Source organism: Bos indicus, chromosome 15 (genome assembly GCF_029378745.1).
Source record: "Bos indicus isolate NIAB-ARS_2022 breed Sahiwal x Tharparkar chromosome 15, NIAB-ARS_B.indTharparkar_mat_pri_1.0, whole genome shotgun sequence".
Taxonomy (NCBI): Eukaryota; Metazoa; Chordata; class Mammalia; order Artiodactyla; family Bovidae; genus Bos; species Bos indicus.
The window spans coordinates 44,915,094-44,932,824 of record NC_091774.1 but is presented as its reverse complement, the minus strand read 5'-3'; the positions used below and the strand labels follow the sequence as shown (position 1 = coordinate 44,932,824).

Below are 17,731 nucleotides of genomic sequence, written 5' to 3'. Positions count from 1 at the left end.
GGATCCCCAAATAATGAAATATTTTTTCTGGGTGTGTTTATGAGTGCTCTTGAATGAAATGAACATTTAAATTGCTAGACTGAGTAAAGCAGATTGCCTTCTGTAATGCCAAACGCTTGAATAGAACAAAAAGGTTGACCCTCTCTCAAATTAAGTGAACTCTCCCTGCCTAAATGTTGAGTAAGTCCATGCTCATGGCCATTCTCAGCAGATGGTCTTGCCTCCACCTTCTTGAGAAAAGCATTTGACAGGAGTTCCTGCAATGTCCCTTCTCTCCCCCATTCAAATGTCTCTGAATCTCGATTCATCCTTTTCTCTGTCCCTCCAAAAAAAAAAAAAGGTCCTTAATCCCTTGATATAAAGGCAAAGTTCTTGAGGGTGCAGTGTCCACAGCCAACTCAAACCCACACATGGAGATGAGGTCCCAAGGTTCTGCATGGTCATTTGGGAGCAGCAACACTTCACTGGAGTGCTTCTTGCCTCTGGACTTTTTCCCATGGGATGATCTCAGGGGACCAGCCCTGGCTAAGGAAGATGCCTCCCCCCCACCCCCAGGCATCCAGAAGGCAGGCCAGAGCCCATGGCAGCCTTTCAAGCAGGTCCCTCATGCCATGCAAGACCTTCCCTCTTAAACTAGGCTTTTCCCATCCAGTCCTCCTTCCTCCCTTGGAGACAATTCACCTTGTTTGCACTTGTATAGTCAATCTTTCTTTCTCCTCTGAATCCTTACCCTTGGTTTAAAATACACTTAAAGCTGGTTTTAGAAAAGGCAGAGGAACCAGAGCCAAATTGCCAACATCCGCTGGATCATTGAAAAAGCAAGAGAGTTCCAGAAAAACATCTATTTCTGCTTTATTGACCATGCCAAAGCCTTTGACTGTGTGGATCACAATAAACTGTGGAAAATTCTGAAACAAATGGGAATACCAGACCACCTGACCTGTCTCTTGAAAAATTTGTATGCAGGTCAGGAAGCAACAGTTAGAACTGGACATGGAACAACAGACTGGTTCCAAATAGGAAAGGAGTATGTCAAGGCTATATATTGTCACCCTGCTTATTTAACTTATATGCAGAGTACATCATGAGAAACGCTGGGCTGGAAGAAGCACAAGCTGGAATCAAGATTGCCAGGAGAAATATCAATAACCTCAGATATGCAGATGACACCACCCTTATGGCAGAAAGTGAAAAGGAACTAAAAAGTCTCTTGATGAAGGTTAAAGAGGAGAGTGAAAAAGTTGGTTTAAAACTCAACATTCAGAAAACGAAGATCATGGCATCCGGTCCCATCACTTCATGGCAAATAGATGGGGAAACAGTGGAAACAGTGTCAGACTTTATTTTTTGGGGCTCCAAAATCCAGATGGTGACTGCAGCCATGAAATTAAAAGACACTTACTCCTTGGAAGAAAAGTTATGACCAACCTACATAGCATATTGAAAAGCAGAGACATCACTTTGCCAACAAAGTCCGTCTAGTCAAGGCTATGGTTTTTCCAGTGGTCATGTATGGATGTGAGAGTTGGACTGTGAAGAAAGCTGAGCATCGAAGAATTGATGCCTTTGAACTGTGGTGTTGGAGAAGACTCTTGAGAGTCCCTTGGACTGCAAGGAGATCCAACCAGTCCATTCTGAAGGAGATCAGCTCTGGAATTTCTTTGGAAGGACTGATGCTAAAGCTGAAACTCCAGTACTTAGGCCACCTCATGTGAAGAGTTGACTCATTGGAAAAGACTCTGATGCTGGGAGGGATTGGGGGCAGGAGGAGAAGGGGACGACAGAGGATGAGATGGCTGGATGGCATCACTGATTCGATGGACGTGAATCTGAGTGAACTCCAGGAGTTGGTGATGGACAGGGAGGCCTGGCGTGCTGCAATTCATGGGGTCGCAAAGAGTTGGACACGACTGAGCTACTGAACTGAACTGAACTGAACTGAAAACTCTTCCAGCCTAAATTGTCCCCATCTCAATCCTGCTGTTCCCTCTGTTACTGCTTTAACTGTCTCCTTTCCTTCCCAGGCAGTTTCTTTGAGAGAGTAGCCAGCACTCATACCATAAGTCAACCTGACCCTTCCCTCACTCTTGAATTCTGGCTTCTATATCCAACCCAACCCACTGGCACTGCTCTACAGGGACTGCTAAACATCTAAGTCATCAAATGCAAGGATCACTTCAATCCTGGGGTTGGCTCTTTATCTGTGTTTGGGGTGTTAGCTTAAAAAATATTCACAACCTACAAGTTAAAAGTTATGTTTTATTCAATGGGAATTTTTAGGACTTGAAGCCCAGGAGGCAACATCTCAAGTAACCCTGATATAGCTGCTCCAAGGAAGCCAGGCAGGGGGCCAGGTTACACAGTTTTGTAACAAAGGGCTGGTAAGTCTGATGTCAAAAGACTATTGTTAATTAAAGAAAACCAGATATCTCAAGGAATTTAGCACTTTTATTTGTATGGGAAGATGCAAGAGTCTAGGCTCACAGAAATCATTCCTTTGATATGCATCCACCTATCTGGGGCCCGTATTCTGTGTTTGCACATCCTGAATTTCCTTGGGGCTCACAATGGGGCGTGGCTATAGTCTGAGGCTGCTAAATGGCTGGTATTCTTTCCTTCCTAAATTCCCTCAAGCTCATCAGCTCTCCATCTGTGGTGGCTAATCGATAATGGCTGTGACTTCCTTTGTTTAGTGATATGTCAGGAAATATTCCATTTCTCAAGGGGAATGGAAAGAAACAATGTACCCAGAATACCGGCAAAAGCGCAGGATCGTGGGAATTCTAATCAAAAAAGGTAGATCCAAGGAGAAGGTAGTTCTTGGGCATGAGAGTCCGGGCTAAGAAATCCAACCTCACCCACCCACCTTGCCACCTGGAAGCTGGCACATGACCCAACTAAAGGAATTGACAAGTTTCCTTGTCCAGATGTTATACCCCTCACACAATAAAGGAAACTGAGGCTCAGGAAGTTAAAATAAAAACCCTCTAGAAAACGAAGATCATGGCATCTGATCCCATCACTTCATGGGAAATAGATGGGGAAACAGTGGAAACAGTGTCAGACTTTATTTTGGGGGGCTCTCAAATCACTGCAGATGGTGACTGCAGCCATGAAATTAAAAGACGCTTACTCCTTGGAAGAAAAGTTATGTCCAACCTAGATAGCATATTCAAAAGCAGAGACATCACTTTGCCAACAAAGATCCGTCTAGTCAAGGCTATGGTTTTTCCAGTGGTCATGTATGGATGTGAGAGTCGGACTGTGACGAAAGCTGAGCGCCGAAGAATTGATGCTTTTGAACTGTGGTGTTGGAGAAGACTCTTGAGAGTCCCTTGGGCTGCAAGGAGATCCAACCAGTCCATTCTGAAGGAGATCAGCCCTAGGATTTCTTTGGAAGGAATGATGCTAAAGCTGAAACTCCAGTACTTTGGCCACCTCATGCGAAGAGTTGACTCACGGGAAAAGACTCTGATGCTGGGAGGGATTGGGAGCAAGGGGAGAAGGGGATGACAGAGGATGAGATGGCTGGATGGCATCACTGACTCGATGGACGTGAGTCTGAGTGAACTCCGGGAGTTGGTGATGGACAGGGAGGCCTGGCGTGCTGCAATTCATGGGGTCGCAAAGAGTCGGACACGATTGAGCGACTGAACTGACTGACAGAACTGAGGTTCCCCAAAGTTACACAAGGAGTGAGGATCAGAGCTCCTTCCACACATAGTGTTGCAGAAACCAGTAATGGATAAACCAAGCACCACACTCGGAGAGTTGGAGAACTCAGGTTTGTTAAGCCAGCAGGCCCTGAGGAGTTAACAGTCCAAGCTCTGAGCCCTGAACAAAGGAGTTGCAGAGTTTTTATAGACAGACAGGTTGATTTAAACTAAGGCGTTTCACACGCACAGGAACAGGGGTCAAAACGGGGAGCTGAATGGCTGACCTTTACATGGGCAGGCGTGATTAAGAAGCATTGCAGGGGCTGGGCAATTGCAAAGAGCGGGACAAGGGTGCGTGAGATAAGCTCCAGTTCCTAGTATTTTAAGTCCTCACTTTCTGAGGCTACATGACCTACATGACCCAGACTTTGCAAGGAGCAAACTGAGTTACAGAGGCAGAACGAGCAGGAGTTTATGTAAAATTTTAACTTTTCCTCTTCACTAACACATTTATAAAATACTTATTTGTCTCTCTCTACTAGAACGTAAACTTTTCAAGGACAATGGTCTTTGTTTTGCTCTCTGATATCTCCTAAAAGTGTCTGGCTCATATTCAAATTGTTTAATGAATGACACACTATATGGACACCTTAGGATGCAGTCAAGAACAAAGCTCTTTCCTTAATGCCAATTATCCCATTGAAGTGCCAGCTGCGACCTTTGCACCGCTGTATGGCTCCATCTGGTGGCAGTGTCTCTCTCCTCCCAGGGCGGTCCCAAGTTTACTCGGAACTACTTAGCTTGAGTCTCTCTGAGTGCGCATCGGACCAAAATCAAAGAGCACAAACTCAGAGCAGGAAATTGTAGCTCTGAGAAGCATCATCAGTAGCCAGTAAGCAGAAGCACCTAGTTCACGTGGTGCAGGTTCAGCCTATGGCGCTCCTAATGTTCTCCAACTCGCTCCCTTCCGCTCCTCGCTCCTTCTTTCTCGACAAGATGGCCACACCGGCAGTACCGGCGAGCGCGCCTCCCGCCACCCCATCCGAAGCCCCAGCTGCGGCCTCATCTCCGGCCTCGGCCCCGGTCCCGGCCCCAGCCCCAGCCTCAGCCTCGGCCCCGGCTCCATCGCCGGCTCCGGCTGCAGCTCCATCGCCGGCTCCCGCGTCATCCTCAGACCCGGCAGCAGCAGCGGCTACGACCGCGGCTCCGGGCCAGACCCCGGCCTCAGCGCCAGCCCCAGCGCAGACCCCCGCACAGTCTCTGTCAGGCCCTGCTCTCCCAGGCCCCTTCCCCGGCGGCCGCGTGGTCCGGCTGCACCCGGTCATTTTGGCCTCCATCGTGGACAGCTACGAGCGACGCAACGAGGGAGCTGCCCGAGTTATCGGGACCCTGCTGGGTGAGTGGTCAGGGGAAATTGACGTTCTCCTCTATTTCCCACCTCCTTTTATCTTGTTCCCCTCTCTTCTCACTCCCTTGTAGTTATTTGTTGAATAAGTATCGTGTGCCAAGTGACTCACGTTTTATTTTTAATCTTCACAGTAACATTTCACTTCAAGTGTTACTAGTCCCGATCGACGAAAAATGTGTTCACACCCTTACTGGGACGTCAAAAACCTTTTGACTCCCTAAACCCAGTGACCAAGTTTTCCCCCTTAGCTACTACTGGTCTTTATTTTCCAAGTGTTAACCGAGAAGTTTTTTCTAACTAGTTGGCAACGGAGTGGGGACATCTATAGAAAGATATCCCTCTCAGCTGCTAACCAGTTTGGCAGGAACCCATTTGAATTTCAATATTCTGCTTTCTTAAACGTCTAAGCCTGATCCTCCTTTCCTCGCTGTAATACTAGTCACCAGTGAAATATAGACCCCCGTTCCCCCAGTGTAGACTCTGATTCTTTGTTTGGACACAAACAATTAATACAATACAAATCTATTCTTTGTATTAACGATCACATGGAGAAATAACGTTTTTCCCTGCCATGTTCCAAATTTGAGGAATGGGTATTTTATGTTAGAGTAAAACCAAGAAACCATAAAAAGGGGTTTCTGACAATGTATTCTTTTCTCTGGGGACTTCTGGTCCCATCAAATTAATTTTCACTCCATCTTGATTACAGATATGGGGCACTTTTGTGATTCCACTTTAGTCACATTTATGATTTCTGTTTCTTAACCCTTGAACTTGTAATAGTTTCCATTGTAAAAGACAATTGGTGTATTAAGAAGAGGACAATAGTTGTAGCCAGACTTATGCAAACGTTAGGAAAGTCTCTTACCTTCAGGGACTTGCTGAAGACATCTAACTGTGCTGACACAGACTAGGTATGAAGCAGCTGTTGGTTGCTGTCCTCCACCACATCAAGCACACTCCTGACACACCCATTCTCTCTCTTATCTTTGAGAGTGTAGCATTTTATGGAAACTTCAGTTGATCCATTATCTTACAAACATTCCCATAGCTATCTCAAACCAAGCCTTTGTATTCTCTTTGCTTGTTCTCCTTTATTTTTTCCTTTAAGTTCCACTCATTTTGCAGGTTCCCAGGAAAAATTTTCACTCTGTCCTTCATCCTACACCCCCACCCTCACCTCTACTCATAATCTCCCAAAGTGTGAAAATGTTAATCGCTCAGTCCTGTCCGACTCTTTGCGACCCCATGGACTGTATGGTAAGAAACAATACTCAATTCTCCACCCTAGGTTTGTATTTAGTTCAGTTCAGTTCAGTCGCTCAGTCATGTCCGACTCTTTGTGACCCCATGAATCGCAGCACACCAGGCCTCCCTGTCCATCACCAACTCCCAGAGTTTACTCAGACGCATTTCCATCGAGTCGGTAATGCCATCCAGCCATCTCATCCTCAGTCGTCCCCTTCTCCTCCTGCCCCCAATCCTTCCCAACATCAGGGAGGGATTTCCAATGAGTCAACTCTTCACATGAGGTGGCCAAAGTATTGGAGTTTCGGCTTTAGCATCAGTCCTTCCAATGAACACCCAGATCTCCTTTAGAATGGACTGGTTGGATCTCCTTGCAGTCCAAGGGACTCTCAAGAGTCTTCTCCAACACCACAGTTCAAAAGCATCAGTTCTTCAGCACTCAGCCTTCTTCACAGTTCAACTCTCACATCCATACATGACCACAGGAAAAACCATAGCCTTGACTAGACGGACCTTTGTTGGCAAAGTAATGTCTCTGCTTTTGAATATGCTATCTAGGTTGGTCATAACTTTTCTTCCAAGGAGTAAGCGTCTTTTAATTTCATGGCTGCAGTCCCCATCTGCAGTGATTTTGGAGCCCCAAAAAATAAAGTCTGACACTGTTTCCACTGTTTCCCCATCTATTTGCCATGAAGTGATGGGACCGGATGCCATGATCTTCGTTTTCTGAATGTTGAGCTTTAAACCAACTTTTTCACTCTCCTCCTTCACTTTCATCAAGAGACTTTTTAGTTCCTTTTCACTTTCTGCCATAAGGGTGGTGTCATCTGCATATCTGAGGTTATTGATATTTCTCCCAGCAATCTTGATTCCAGCTTGTGTTTCTTCCAGCCCAGAGTTTCTCATGATGTACTCTGCATATAAGTTAAATAAGCAGGGTGACAATATATAGCCTTGATGTACTCCTTTTCCTATTTGGAACCAGTCTGTTGTTCCATGTCCAGTTCTAACTGTTGCTTCCTGACGTGCATACAGGTTTCTCAAGAGGCAGGTCAGGTGGTCTGGTATTCCCATCTGTTTCAGAATTTCCACAGTTTATTGTGATCCACACAGTCAAAGGCTTTGGCATAGTCAATAAAGCAGAAATAGGTTTGTATTCAGTTCAATTCAGTTCAGTCGCTCAGTCATGTCCCGACTCTCTGCAATCCCATGAATCGCAGCACACCAGGCCTCCCTGTCCATCACCAACTCCCAGAGTTTACTCAGACTCATTTCCATGATCCACACAGTCAAATGCTTTACCATAGTCAATAAAGCAGAAATAGGTTTGTATTCAGTTCAGTTCAGTTCAGTTCAGTCGCGTCCTGACTCTCTGCAACCCCATGAATCGCAGCACACCAAGCCTCCCTGTCCATCACCAACTCCCGGAGTTTACTCAGACTCATTTCCATGATCCACACAGTCAAAGGCTTTGGCATAGTCAATAAAGCAGAAATAGATGTTTTTATTAGGTGCCCCCAAATATTACAGTGACCCAAGTTAGACCAACTGTAATCTAGATTTTCAGCTCCTCTTCCAGAATGGAATCATGGTACGATGCTAGCTGTTACAGAGGCAATGCCTACTGAAGAGTGAAGCACAGATTCTGCTTGCTAAGAACTTAGAAATTTTAAGTTAGAAAGCAATTCATGAGACGTATTCCATTTGGTTAAATTAAATCACTAGTACCTTTTATGTACCATAAAACTATTACATACTTAGAATTCAAAAGCTGATAAAATGAATGCTACTCTTAACCTTAGATTCAAGATGAAGATATACTCTTATATGCAAGTAACTGGAGTATAATGTGATAAATGCTGTAATAGAAGGGTGCCATAATGGCATGCAAATATAGAAGACTTCAGTATTTCAGAAGCTCAGAGTGGTCAAGTCTGTTGACAAGAGGTCAAATAAGATAAAGAGTATGTATGCATACTGCTAAATATAAAATAAACAACAAGAACTTACTGTATAGCATAGGGAACTATACTTAGTATTAATGGAAAAGAATCTGGAAAAGAATATGTGTGTATATACAAGTATAACTGAATCACTTTTCTGTAAACTTGTAACATTGTAAATCAACTGTACTTCAATTAAAAATAAAAAGTATAATTGGGTTTGGGGATATAGTTTCAGCCAAGAGGGCAGAAACCACAGTGAAGTGGGATTAAACAGACACTGATTGGTGGGGAGCAACATTGTAGTCTGGAAGCCTAGCAGGAGGGGCTAGTAGGTTAGAGTAAAAATGGAGCAATCCGGGGACTGGGAGTCTTAGTGAGCTCAAGAAACAATGTAGCAGGAATAAAAATATCAGAACTAGGAAAATAAAAGTTTGTGGTGTGATGTTTAGGGTTCACAGGGAGAAGTTTTCTGGATGATGGTAGGGTTAAGGTTATAACTGGGACCATATGGCTGCAGGGAGGTACAGGGGAAGCTCCCTAAAAGTGTGCTCTGAGGATGGGCTACTACATGAGTGGTCTACGTAGACACGGTTGGAATCCTCCAGGCAGCTCTCAGGTGAAATTATATTAAGGAGAAAGTCCAGAGGCCAAAAGACGAAGATCTTACAGTGAAGATCTGGAGCAGGACAGGTAGCAGGAAGTGAGGCAAAAGGAGGCCCTGGGAAGGAAGAATAGACCCTGTTTGCTGATCGTTAAAGAAGAGAGTTGGCGATAACTCTGGAGTTTCATTTCTCTGGAAAATCCAGCTTCCATTGGAGCACATGGCTGAAACTTGGGAGCTTATGAGCCCAGTTTGGATTTTTGTTGTTGTTCCTTGACTTTGAGGAGACCTCTTGAAAGCGTTTGGGGCAGTTGGAAGCCCAGGTTTTGTAACACTTGGACTATTCTCTCCCACAGGAACCGTTGACAAGCACTCAGTGGAAGTCACCAATTGCTTTTCAGTGCCACACAATGAGTCAGAAGATGAGGTGAGTGGGGATTTGAGGCCCCCATAAGGTCTATAGCTATTCATTTGCCAGGCTGTCTGTGAGGCCCTCCTACACCAAGTGTGCCATGCTCATAACTAGAACTGCAGTTCAAAGAGCTTTGTTCCATTTGGACACACTTGCCGGGCCTCTTCTCTTTGTTGGGAGTGGCCTCGTCCTCTTCACCCATTTTGCTGAGGACTTGTGGCTTCTTAGCCTTCTTCCTGCCCTTCTTATTAGGTGGCTGTTGACATGGAGTTTGCTAAGAACATGTATGAGTTGCACAAGAAAGTCTCTCCAAACGAGCTCATCCTGGGCTGGTGAGTTGGGACGGGGGTGGAATGTCTCAGTGGTTGATCGCCAGCACCTTTTGCCAGCTGACTAGCTATCGTACTTCCCCTTTCGGAGACAGGGCACTGAATGTGTGTTATCTCAAGGAGCCAGGAATTCTGTGTATTTTGCTGGCACTTCTGATCCTGTGAGGCCAGGAATACTCATTTTGAGCTGCAGCTTCTGAGTGAGTCGTTTTTGCCTCGCTGGTGACTTAGAGTTTTTCATGAGCTTTTAAGTCAGCCTTGTTTTAATTGATTTAATAAAACTATCAGCGTGCTTTTTTTTCCCTCTCAATGTTGTCCCTGGGGATATAACACTACAAGGGTGTCAGGTACCCAGAGACACCCATGCCACCATCCTGTTTAGTATTGATGTCACATGTAGACATGAGTCCACAAGTCTTCCGTTTTCCAGGTACGCTACAGGCCATGACATCACGGAGCACTCAGTGCTGATCCATGAGTACTATAGCCGAGAAGCCCCCAACCCCATTCACCTCACGGTGGACACCAGCCTCCAGAACGGCCGCATGAGCATCAAGGCCTACGTCAGGTGACCGGGGGCTTGGGCCACAAGGGCATGAAGGCTCCTTTGTTCATGCTAAGCCTGGGTGACACCCGCCTCCACCCCATGCCGGTGTCATCCTTCAGTGTGCAACTTGCTGCCTCCTAAGGAAGCCCCTGCCTCACTCTCGGCAGTTATCACTGGAGAGGTTTTACTCAGAAAGAAACTGTCCCTGAAGTTACCACTCGCTGACCCTTGCCTGCCCAGACTTCTGCTCATTGCTCATAGCCAGTTTCCAAGGGCAGCCCTTTAGGTATTTGAGCAAGCTTGTCTTTCTTGTCATCTTTTCTAGAAGTTAACTCATACACAGCTCCTACTGCCGATCCTCACATGGTGTGCTGGCCAGGATTCTTCTCCATGTTCATTGGAATTTCTGAATTGCCCTTTTGTCATTATTCCTAAAACTGTGCATAGAACACAGGGCAGTACATATTAAAGAATGGCTGTCCTTACCTTACACATGTCTATTAATCCTGGATATAGTACAGTTTGAATGACAGTAACATTGTTCTGTTGGCACATTGAGCTTGCAGGCAGCTGGAATGCTGGGTGATGGGGGATGTTGGGAAAGGCTGTAGTGGCATGCCAGAAAAGCGGCGGCTGTAGGAGTTGAAAGGATTATATTTTCTCCTTGGAATGACACCCTCTGTTAGTGCGTCTCTTACAACACTTAACTTTGTGCTGTTTCTGTGTCTGACACTGAAGTGACTGGTTAACCATTATGTGGTGGGACAGAGGTGGTGCATGTCAGTTCTTACAAGCCAGTTATTGTACCACTAAACTCTAAGCTGTTGCCTGATTTCTTAGCCTTTCCAAATATTTCAGACTCCTGCAGATCCAACGAAAGTGGATAGTTGACTAAGTAAAGGCAGTCACCTTTACTGAGATTAATTATTGCACCCAGTCTAATCTTGATGGACCAGAATAGATTTTTTTTTTTCAGTGCTGATGAGTGCTTTTCGGTCCCAGAAGAGACCTGTGCTGTCACTTCTTTCTGTGGGGAAGGATGTCTAGGCACCCAGTTCCACAGGGATGTTCAGTGTCCTGTCCTCTTCACTGAGATTTCAGTGTGTGAAGTAATCCTCTGTAAAGGGTCCAGGCCCCATCCAAATGCTGAGTCCATTCTCTCAGGCCAAGAGTTTGGTGTGTGGAAAGAGCTAAGGGAGAAAAGTGGCTTGTTCTCTTTAGACCTCTGGGCTTCATCTGGTCCAACCTTCTCATATCAGAACCTTGGAAGCCATACTCTTGATATGACTGCTTTCCCAGCCGGGACCAAACATGGAAACTGTCCCCCAAAGCCATCTGTTAACCTTGACTTCTGTCTCCCCAGCACTTTAATGGGTGTTCCTGGGAGGACCATGGGGGTGATGTTCACCCCTCTGACAGTGAAATACACATATTACGACACTGAACGCATTGGAGGTAAGTGACCTCCCCATTTCTAGGTCCTGGACATTTTTCAAGGGAGGGGATTTCTATATAACAAGGATGGAGGACCTTGGGTGGGTTAAGAGCAACCATTGATCTAAGGTTTGTATGGGACTCGAGGAATTATTTGAGAAGTTGTTAGAGGTGGCAAATCATCAGCCCCAGAGGCTACGTGGCCATTCATATAAGACCAAAACCAGTGATTAGCATCCTGGGTGCAGGGGTTGAACTCTCTTAGAAGGAAGAAAAGCTACTAAGGGCAGAGTGGGGGAAGTTTGGGGAAGCTGACTGAGTCCAGAAGGAGGCAGTTAGAGTTCGCTTTTCTAATGGGATGGCTGAATTCTATGTCTCTTCTACCCCACCCGCTCCCACAGTTGACCTGATCATGAAGACCTGTTTTAGCCCCAACCGGGTGATCGGCCTCTCCAGTGACTTGCAGCAAGTGGGCGGGGCTTCCGCGCGCATCCAGGACGCCCTCAGCACAGTGCTGCAGTATGCGGAGGACGTGCTGGTGAGGACTGGAGGAGGAGGGCGTGGTCTCCACTGTGGGGCGGCAGGGGCTGCACTGGCGAAGCCACGGTCTCAGAGACAAGAATTAACTGTGCTGCATTGACTCTTTTGGTGCTCAGTCTGGAAAGGTGTCAGCCGACAATACCGTGGGCCGCTTCTTGATGAGTCTGGTTAACCAAGTACCCAAAATAGTTCCCGAGGACTTCGAGACCATGCTCAACAGCAACATCAACGTGAGTGCCGTCCCTGTGCTTCTGGGAGCCTGCGCCTCAGCACACACACGTGTGAAAGGGGGTGGGGGAGGTGGCCTGGAGAGGACAGAGGAGGCAGGGCAGCACCTTTGGCCCCCTTGCAGTCCCAGCTGTGAGGAAGAAAGCACAGGTGCTCAGATTCTCCTCCTGCCGTTTCTGTGCTTCCCATGGTTCAGGTGTGTCAGAGATGAGAAGGTGTTCTCAGGCATTTCCTTTTTGTCTTCCTCCTCCTCATGACCAGCCTCTCCCAGCTTTCATTTGCCCAGGACTGCCTTACCCTCAGTGTCCATCATACAGCTGGCTAGCCTTTCTGCTTACTCTCTACCCAGCCCCACACTCATCCTGGATTCCTTCTCTTCTAGGACCTGTTGATGGTGACCTATCTGGCCAACCTCACACAGTCACAAATTGCCCTCAATGAGAAGCTTGTGAACCTGTGAAGGGGCCTCAGGCAGCCCTCCTGCCATGCTGGGCCCCAGCCAAGCCCAGGACCCAGAATGGAGTGAAGGAGAAATGGTGTCTTTGTGGTCTGAGTCACACTGAGTCAATCAACTGCTTGTGACTCTAAATAAACATAGACTACCTTTTGTTAAGTGAATTCCATCTAATGTGAGTTTCCCTCTGGGTGGAAGAGAAAAGGCAGTTCTGGAGCTCACCCAGGAACTAGGAAGTGAGTACCTTGGTGGAAGCTGGTCGTGTGTGAGTGGCCTGAATCCAGCTCTGGATTTTTTTCTTGGGCCACTGTCTGCTTCATAGTTTAGTGGCCCAGTGAAATAATTGCTCTCATAAAGCAAAAATACAACATAACGGAAACATAAGGGCTGACCAGAGTCTGTCGGAGTCTATGTAAGACATGATATCTGAGCTGATGTTTTTTTTTTTTTAACCAGGAAATCCGGAAGGGGTGACTGGGACAGAGGAAGTACATGGAAAATTGCTTAACCTGTTTAGAATCTAAGAAGGCAGGAGCCAGACCACAAGGGCCCACAACCTGTGGAGGTTGGATTTTTATCCTGGAAGTTGTGGGAAGGCATTGGATAATTAGATTTGGATTTCAGGAAGATTACTGGGTACTGGGTAGAGGAAGGAGGGAAAGGGAGAAAAACAGTAGGCAGAGAGAGAGGCAGAGGGTCACTGTGATTGTCAAGAGATGATGAGAGGTTCAGGCCGGGCCTTGGGGATGGTGACAGAGACTTGGGTTCAGGAGGCAGATCCAGGGAGGACCTGAAGTCTGGTTGACACTTGGATGGTGAGAGATGGGAGCAGTTTGGGATGTTGCCTGGTTTCTGATAAAGGTATAGAAGGGCTGGTGATACATGAAAACCCTGGCTGCTCGAGAGTGGTGGAAGCTGAGGATGCAGAGGTAGGGTTACAGGGTAGTTTACCAAATGGTGAAGTCTTAAATGCAAATAAATGTGACTTATTTTGTAAACAGGGGCCACACCAGATGTTTTGAGGAAAGGCTGAAGAATTCAAGTTACATGTTGGCTCATGTAATACTTATCAAATGCTAAGTGTGCTAAGCAAGAGGTCCTGGTGCCTGCTTAGAACCTGCAGGGGGGACAAAGAGCCCATCACTTTGGGAATCATAAGATGTTACAGGTCATGGAAGACTTCCAGTTAGAAAATGAAATCTAAGCTGGACTTGAAGAATGAGAAAGAGGCAGATTGAAAAAGAAAAGAAAGGAAAATAGGGTATTCTAGACAAAAAACAGTATGTGCAAAGGCTTAGAGAAAGACTGTCACTCAGCGTTGCTCTGTTGTTGCCCACCCTGGCCACAGAGTTGTTTATAAGACACGAACAGTCCTCTGTGCCTACAAGGATGCTCAATTTTTTTTTCCCTAGCCTTTGCCTATATGTGCACATTTGTTTTTTCTATGAAATGTGTTTTCACACATTCTCTTTGTATGTGGTTGTGCCTTTGCTGAAAACACTGCATTGTGTCTGGGTGTGACATCATGTGTTACTTGAGTCCTGTGATACCACACTTCCTGATTTTCTCCCAACACTCTTACACACTGGTCCTTCCTCCTCTGATATCCGCCATCCCATCCCACCCCCAACAAGCTCCATTCCCCAGGCTTCCATCTTGAGCCCTCTGCCTGGAGGAGCTGAGAGAAGCTTGGGGCTGATTACTCCCTCTGTGTTAATGATGCCTAGGCTCCAACTCTGGCTGAAATTCAGAACTGGTTTCCTGATTCCAGAAATACCATGTCTCTCACCTGGATGTCTCAGAAGCATCTTAAATTCAGCATGTTTCGTACTCAGTTGACTGTCTTCCTCCCCAGCAAATCACTTCCTCAGGGAATAACACAACCATGTACGCAGTTGTCAAAGCCCAGAAACCCTGGGTGAATCCTTAATTCCCCCACCCACCATCATGCCTCAAACAGTTCATCACAACTCAGCCATCCCTCTTGCCCTCTGTGATACAATAAGAAATAAATTTTTCCATCCACGTTCCTAGATTCCTGGCATGCAGTTCTTAAACCCTTTGGAATTTCCTAGGTAATAAGACCTATAAAGAGAGAATCTTATCCCTAACCAACTTCTTTCAACTGCACCTGAGTTTATGCTAATGGAGCGATGTTTGTATAGCATCTGGATCACCACAGGATGGGGGCTGGTTGCCAGGTAAATCAACCATGTGATTGGAGCTTAGAACATTCAGCTCAGGGAGGGGAGAGGGGCTGAAGTTTGGATCAATCAATGACCACTGATTTAATCACTTGTGACTATGTGATGAGTCCTCCATTGAAAGCCCAAAGTTTGGGGAGCTGGATTGGTGAACAGGCACGTGTCCAGCAACAAGACACATACCAGGAAGACAGGGCACATAAAGTTCACAGGGATAGGGACCTCTGCTCTAGACCCTCCAGACTTCACCCTGTGCCTCTTCATCTGCCATTGAGTCACATCCTTTAATGTCTTGTAACAAAGCAGTAATGGTAGGTAGACTTCCTGAGTTCTGTGAGCTGCTCCAGCAAGTTGACTGGATCTGAGGAGACAGTTGTGGGAACCTCCAGTTCATAGCCAGTGGACAAGAAGCTCTGGTGTCAACCTGGATTTGTGATTGGTATCTGAAATGGAGGTGGGAGGGGAATATGGAGGGGAGGCGGTCTTGTGGGACTGAGACTTTGGCCTTAGGATCTGGTGCTGACTAGGCAGTTGATGTCAGAATTGAGTTAGGTTGGAGAACACTCAGCTGGTGTCTGGGCATCGCTTGATGTGAGGAAATCAGCTGCACTTCCGGTCATAGAAGTGTTTGATGTGGTAGTGTGGAGTAGAGGGAGACAGCTGACCTGTTCCCCCTCTTCCATCCATTCTCAAAGCAGCCACACTGCTCTTATAAATCCAACCAGGACAAACTGCTGATGAAGTTCATAGGTGTCTACTGCCAGGGTGAAGTCACACTTGTGCCATAGTCTGTAGGCTCAGCACGGCCTTGCCTGGCTCTTCGGCTTCGTCCATAAACTCACAGGCTGGACTCCCTTTGCTCTGCCCTCTGCCTGGAATACGGCACCTCTGGCTGGCTTAGTACTGCTGCTCTAGGTTAGTCTAGATGCTGCCTCCTCTTGGAAAGTGCTCCCATGCCTTGATCCCACAACTGTCTCCTATTCAGCATCTGTCTCACCATTTTGGACTTGTCTGTTTACCCTCTGTTAGAACATAAGCTCTGTGAGGGCCAAGACTGTCTGTTCTGTTGGCTGTTAGATACCAGAAAATGTGTGTTCTCAGTGAATGTGTGTGACATGAATAAATGAATGGATGGCTTGTAAGATAATTACCTCGAGACACACTGGACATAGTAAGTTCATCAGGGGCATTGGGATCCTTTGGAGAAGGGCCAGAGGGAGGGAGCACACGAGGGAGGTCATTTGTTTAACTCGCCCTACAAGTATCGGTATTTAGTGATGTTTCTGTGTGCCAGACAGTATCAGAAGCTGGGGACACAGAAGTCGGTGAACCATGTTCTCTACCCCCTGGCCCGAGTTTCAGTCTTCAAGTGTAGAGACAAAAATAAATAGGACAAAATGGATTAATTGCTATAAAAAGATAGGAATAAGTCTTGGGAAGACAGTAGAGGGCAGGCTTAAATCTGCCTGAAAGCTAGAGAGGGACTTCAGTCTTGAAAAACACTAGGAATTGACTGGGCACAGAAGAGGAAGTGCTTTGAAGAAAGTGGGATAAAGATCAAAATATTACTCAGTTTTATAATGGTCTGTGTATAGGGAGTTGTATTTCCAAGGATGTAGCAGCCTAGAGGTAAAAATAGAGTTGCCATAAAAGCCACAACAGTTTCTGTTACCTGTCCTCTCTGGGGACACCTGCTTCCTCAGATCCTCCCAGAATCTCAAGTTCTTTGAATCAGGAGTCAATTTTTTGAAATTTCAACTAAATTTTATGAAATGTGGACAGACTAAATAATTTTGTAATGTTGGACATGTGGGTTATTTCCAGTCTTGTGCTAACATTCCTTGGTGAACAACTGTGTGCAGATATGAATATCTGGCTTTACATTTCTTTGGAGTAATCTATGTCCTGTACTCTGTGACACATGTCACCGAGGAAGTCCACACAGCACCGCCCAGCCTTTGCAAGGGGAAGAGACCTTTGTGAGAATAAATCACAGCTTCCAATTGCCCTCTCTCCACTGTGGAGGGAGGGAGAGGCTGAGGGGACCAGAGACCATATGACCCCAGCCTCTGCCCTCTCTGGGTCCGTAATAACCATAAACCTCTCCTCCGTCAGCCCAAACCAGAGTCCTTGTGAAAAAAAAAAAGTAGTTTTGGAGAGTATGGGAGGGACATGGAAATCTGCACACAGTTCCCTGTTCCTGACTCCAGCCTGCCTTCTCAGTTGAGCCTGTGGGCTGCTTGGCTATAAGCAAGGCCTTGGGCTCTGCTGGAGTCCCTAGAGAGGGAATGACTTTAGAGCTTTGTCCCTGGGAAAAGCTGGACCAGGGAAGTACTGGGAGGCCTTTACAAAGAGGTCTCTGGCAAGGACCAGAAAGTTCTGGATCCTGTGAAGAACATGGCCCATAATCACTGGTGAGGGAAGCAGGCATAGGGTCTTACTGGATTCTTTGGCCAAGAAGGATTGAACAGATCCACTGAGTCCCCCCACCTCCTAAGGCGGGGAGTCTGAGGCAAGGCTTCAGCAGGGGGTGGCATCTTGTTTGGCTCTGCTCAGCCTGTTCTAGGCAGAAAGACCATTTCACCTTCCAGCATCCACAGAACTTCTAGCAATGGCCAGGGTGTGCTCCAGCAAGCCCTGCTGTGGCTGCGACATCAGTCTTATCTGATGAAATCAGCATTTCTCCCACATACTAGCCATGGTCAGCATTGCCAGGAATGTTCA

General features: G+C 46.5%; 1 protein-coding gene across 1 annotated transcript; it reads left to right on the top strand.

The window, feature by feature from the left end:
* Positions 1-4,627: 4,627 nt before the first annotated feature.
* On the top strand, positions 4,628-12,967 carry EIF3F (eukaryotic translation initiation factor 3 subunit F). The gene is made up of 8 exons (XM_019975413.2): positions 4,628-5,052; positions 9,216-9,286; positions 9,524-9,603; positions 10,031-10,168; positions 11,511-11,602; positions 11,983-12,119; positions 12,238-12,351; positions 12,732-12,967. Exons 1-8 carry the CDS (start codon positions 4,653-4,655, stop codon positions 12,807-12,809), a joined length of 1,110 nt encoding a protein of 369 aa, XP_019830972.2. The 5' UTR covers positions 4,628-4,652; the 3' UTR covers positions 12,810-12,967.
* Positions 12,968-17,731: the final 4,764 nt, after the last annotated feature.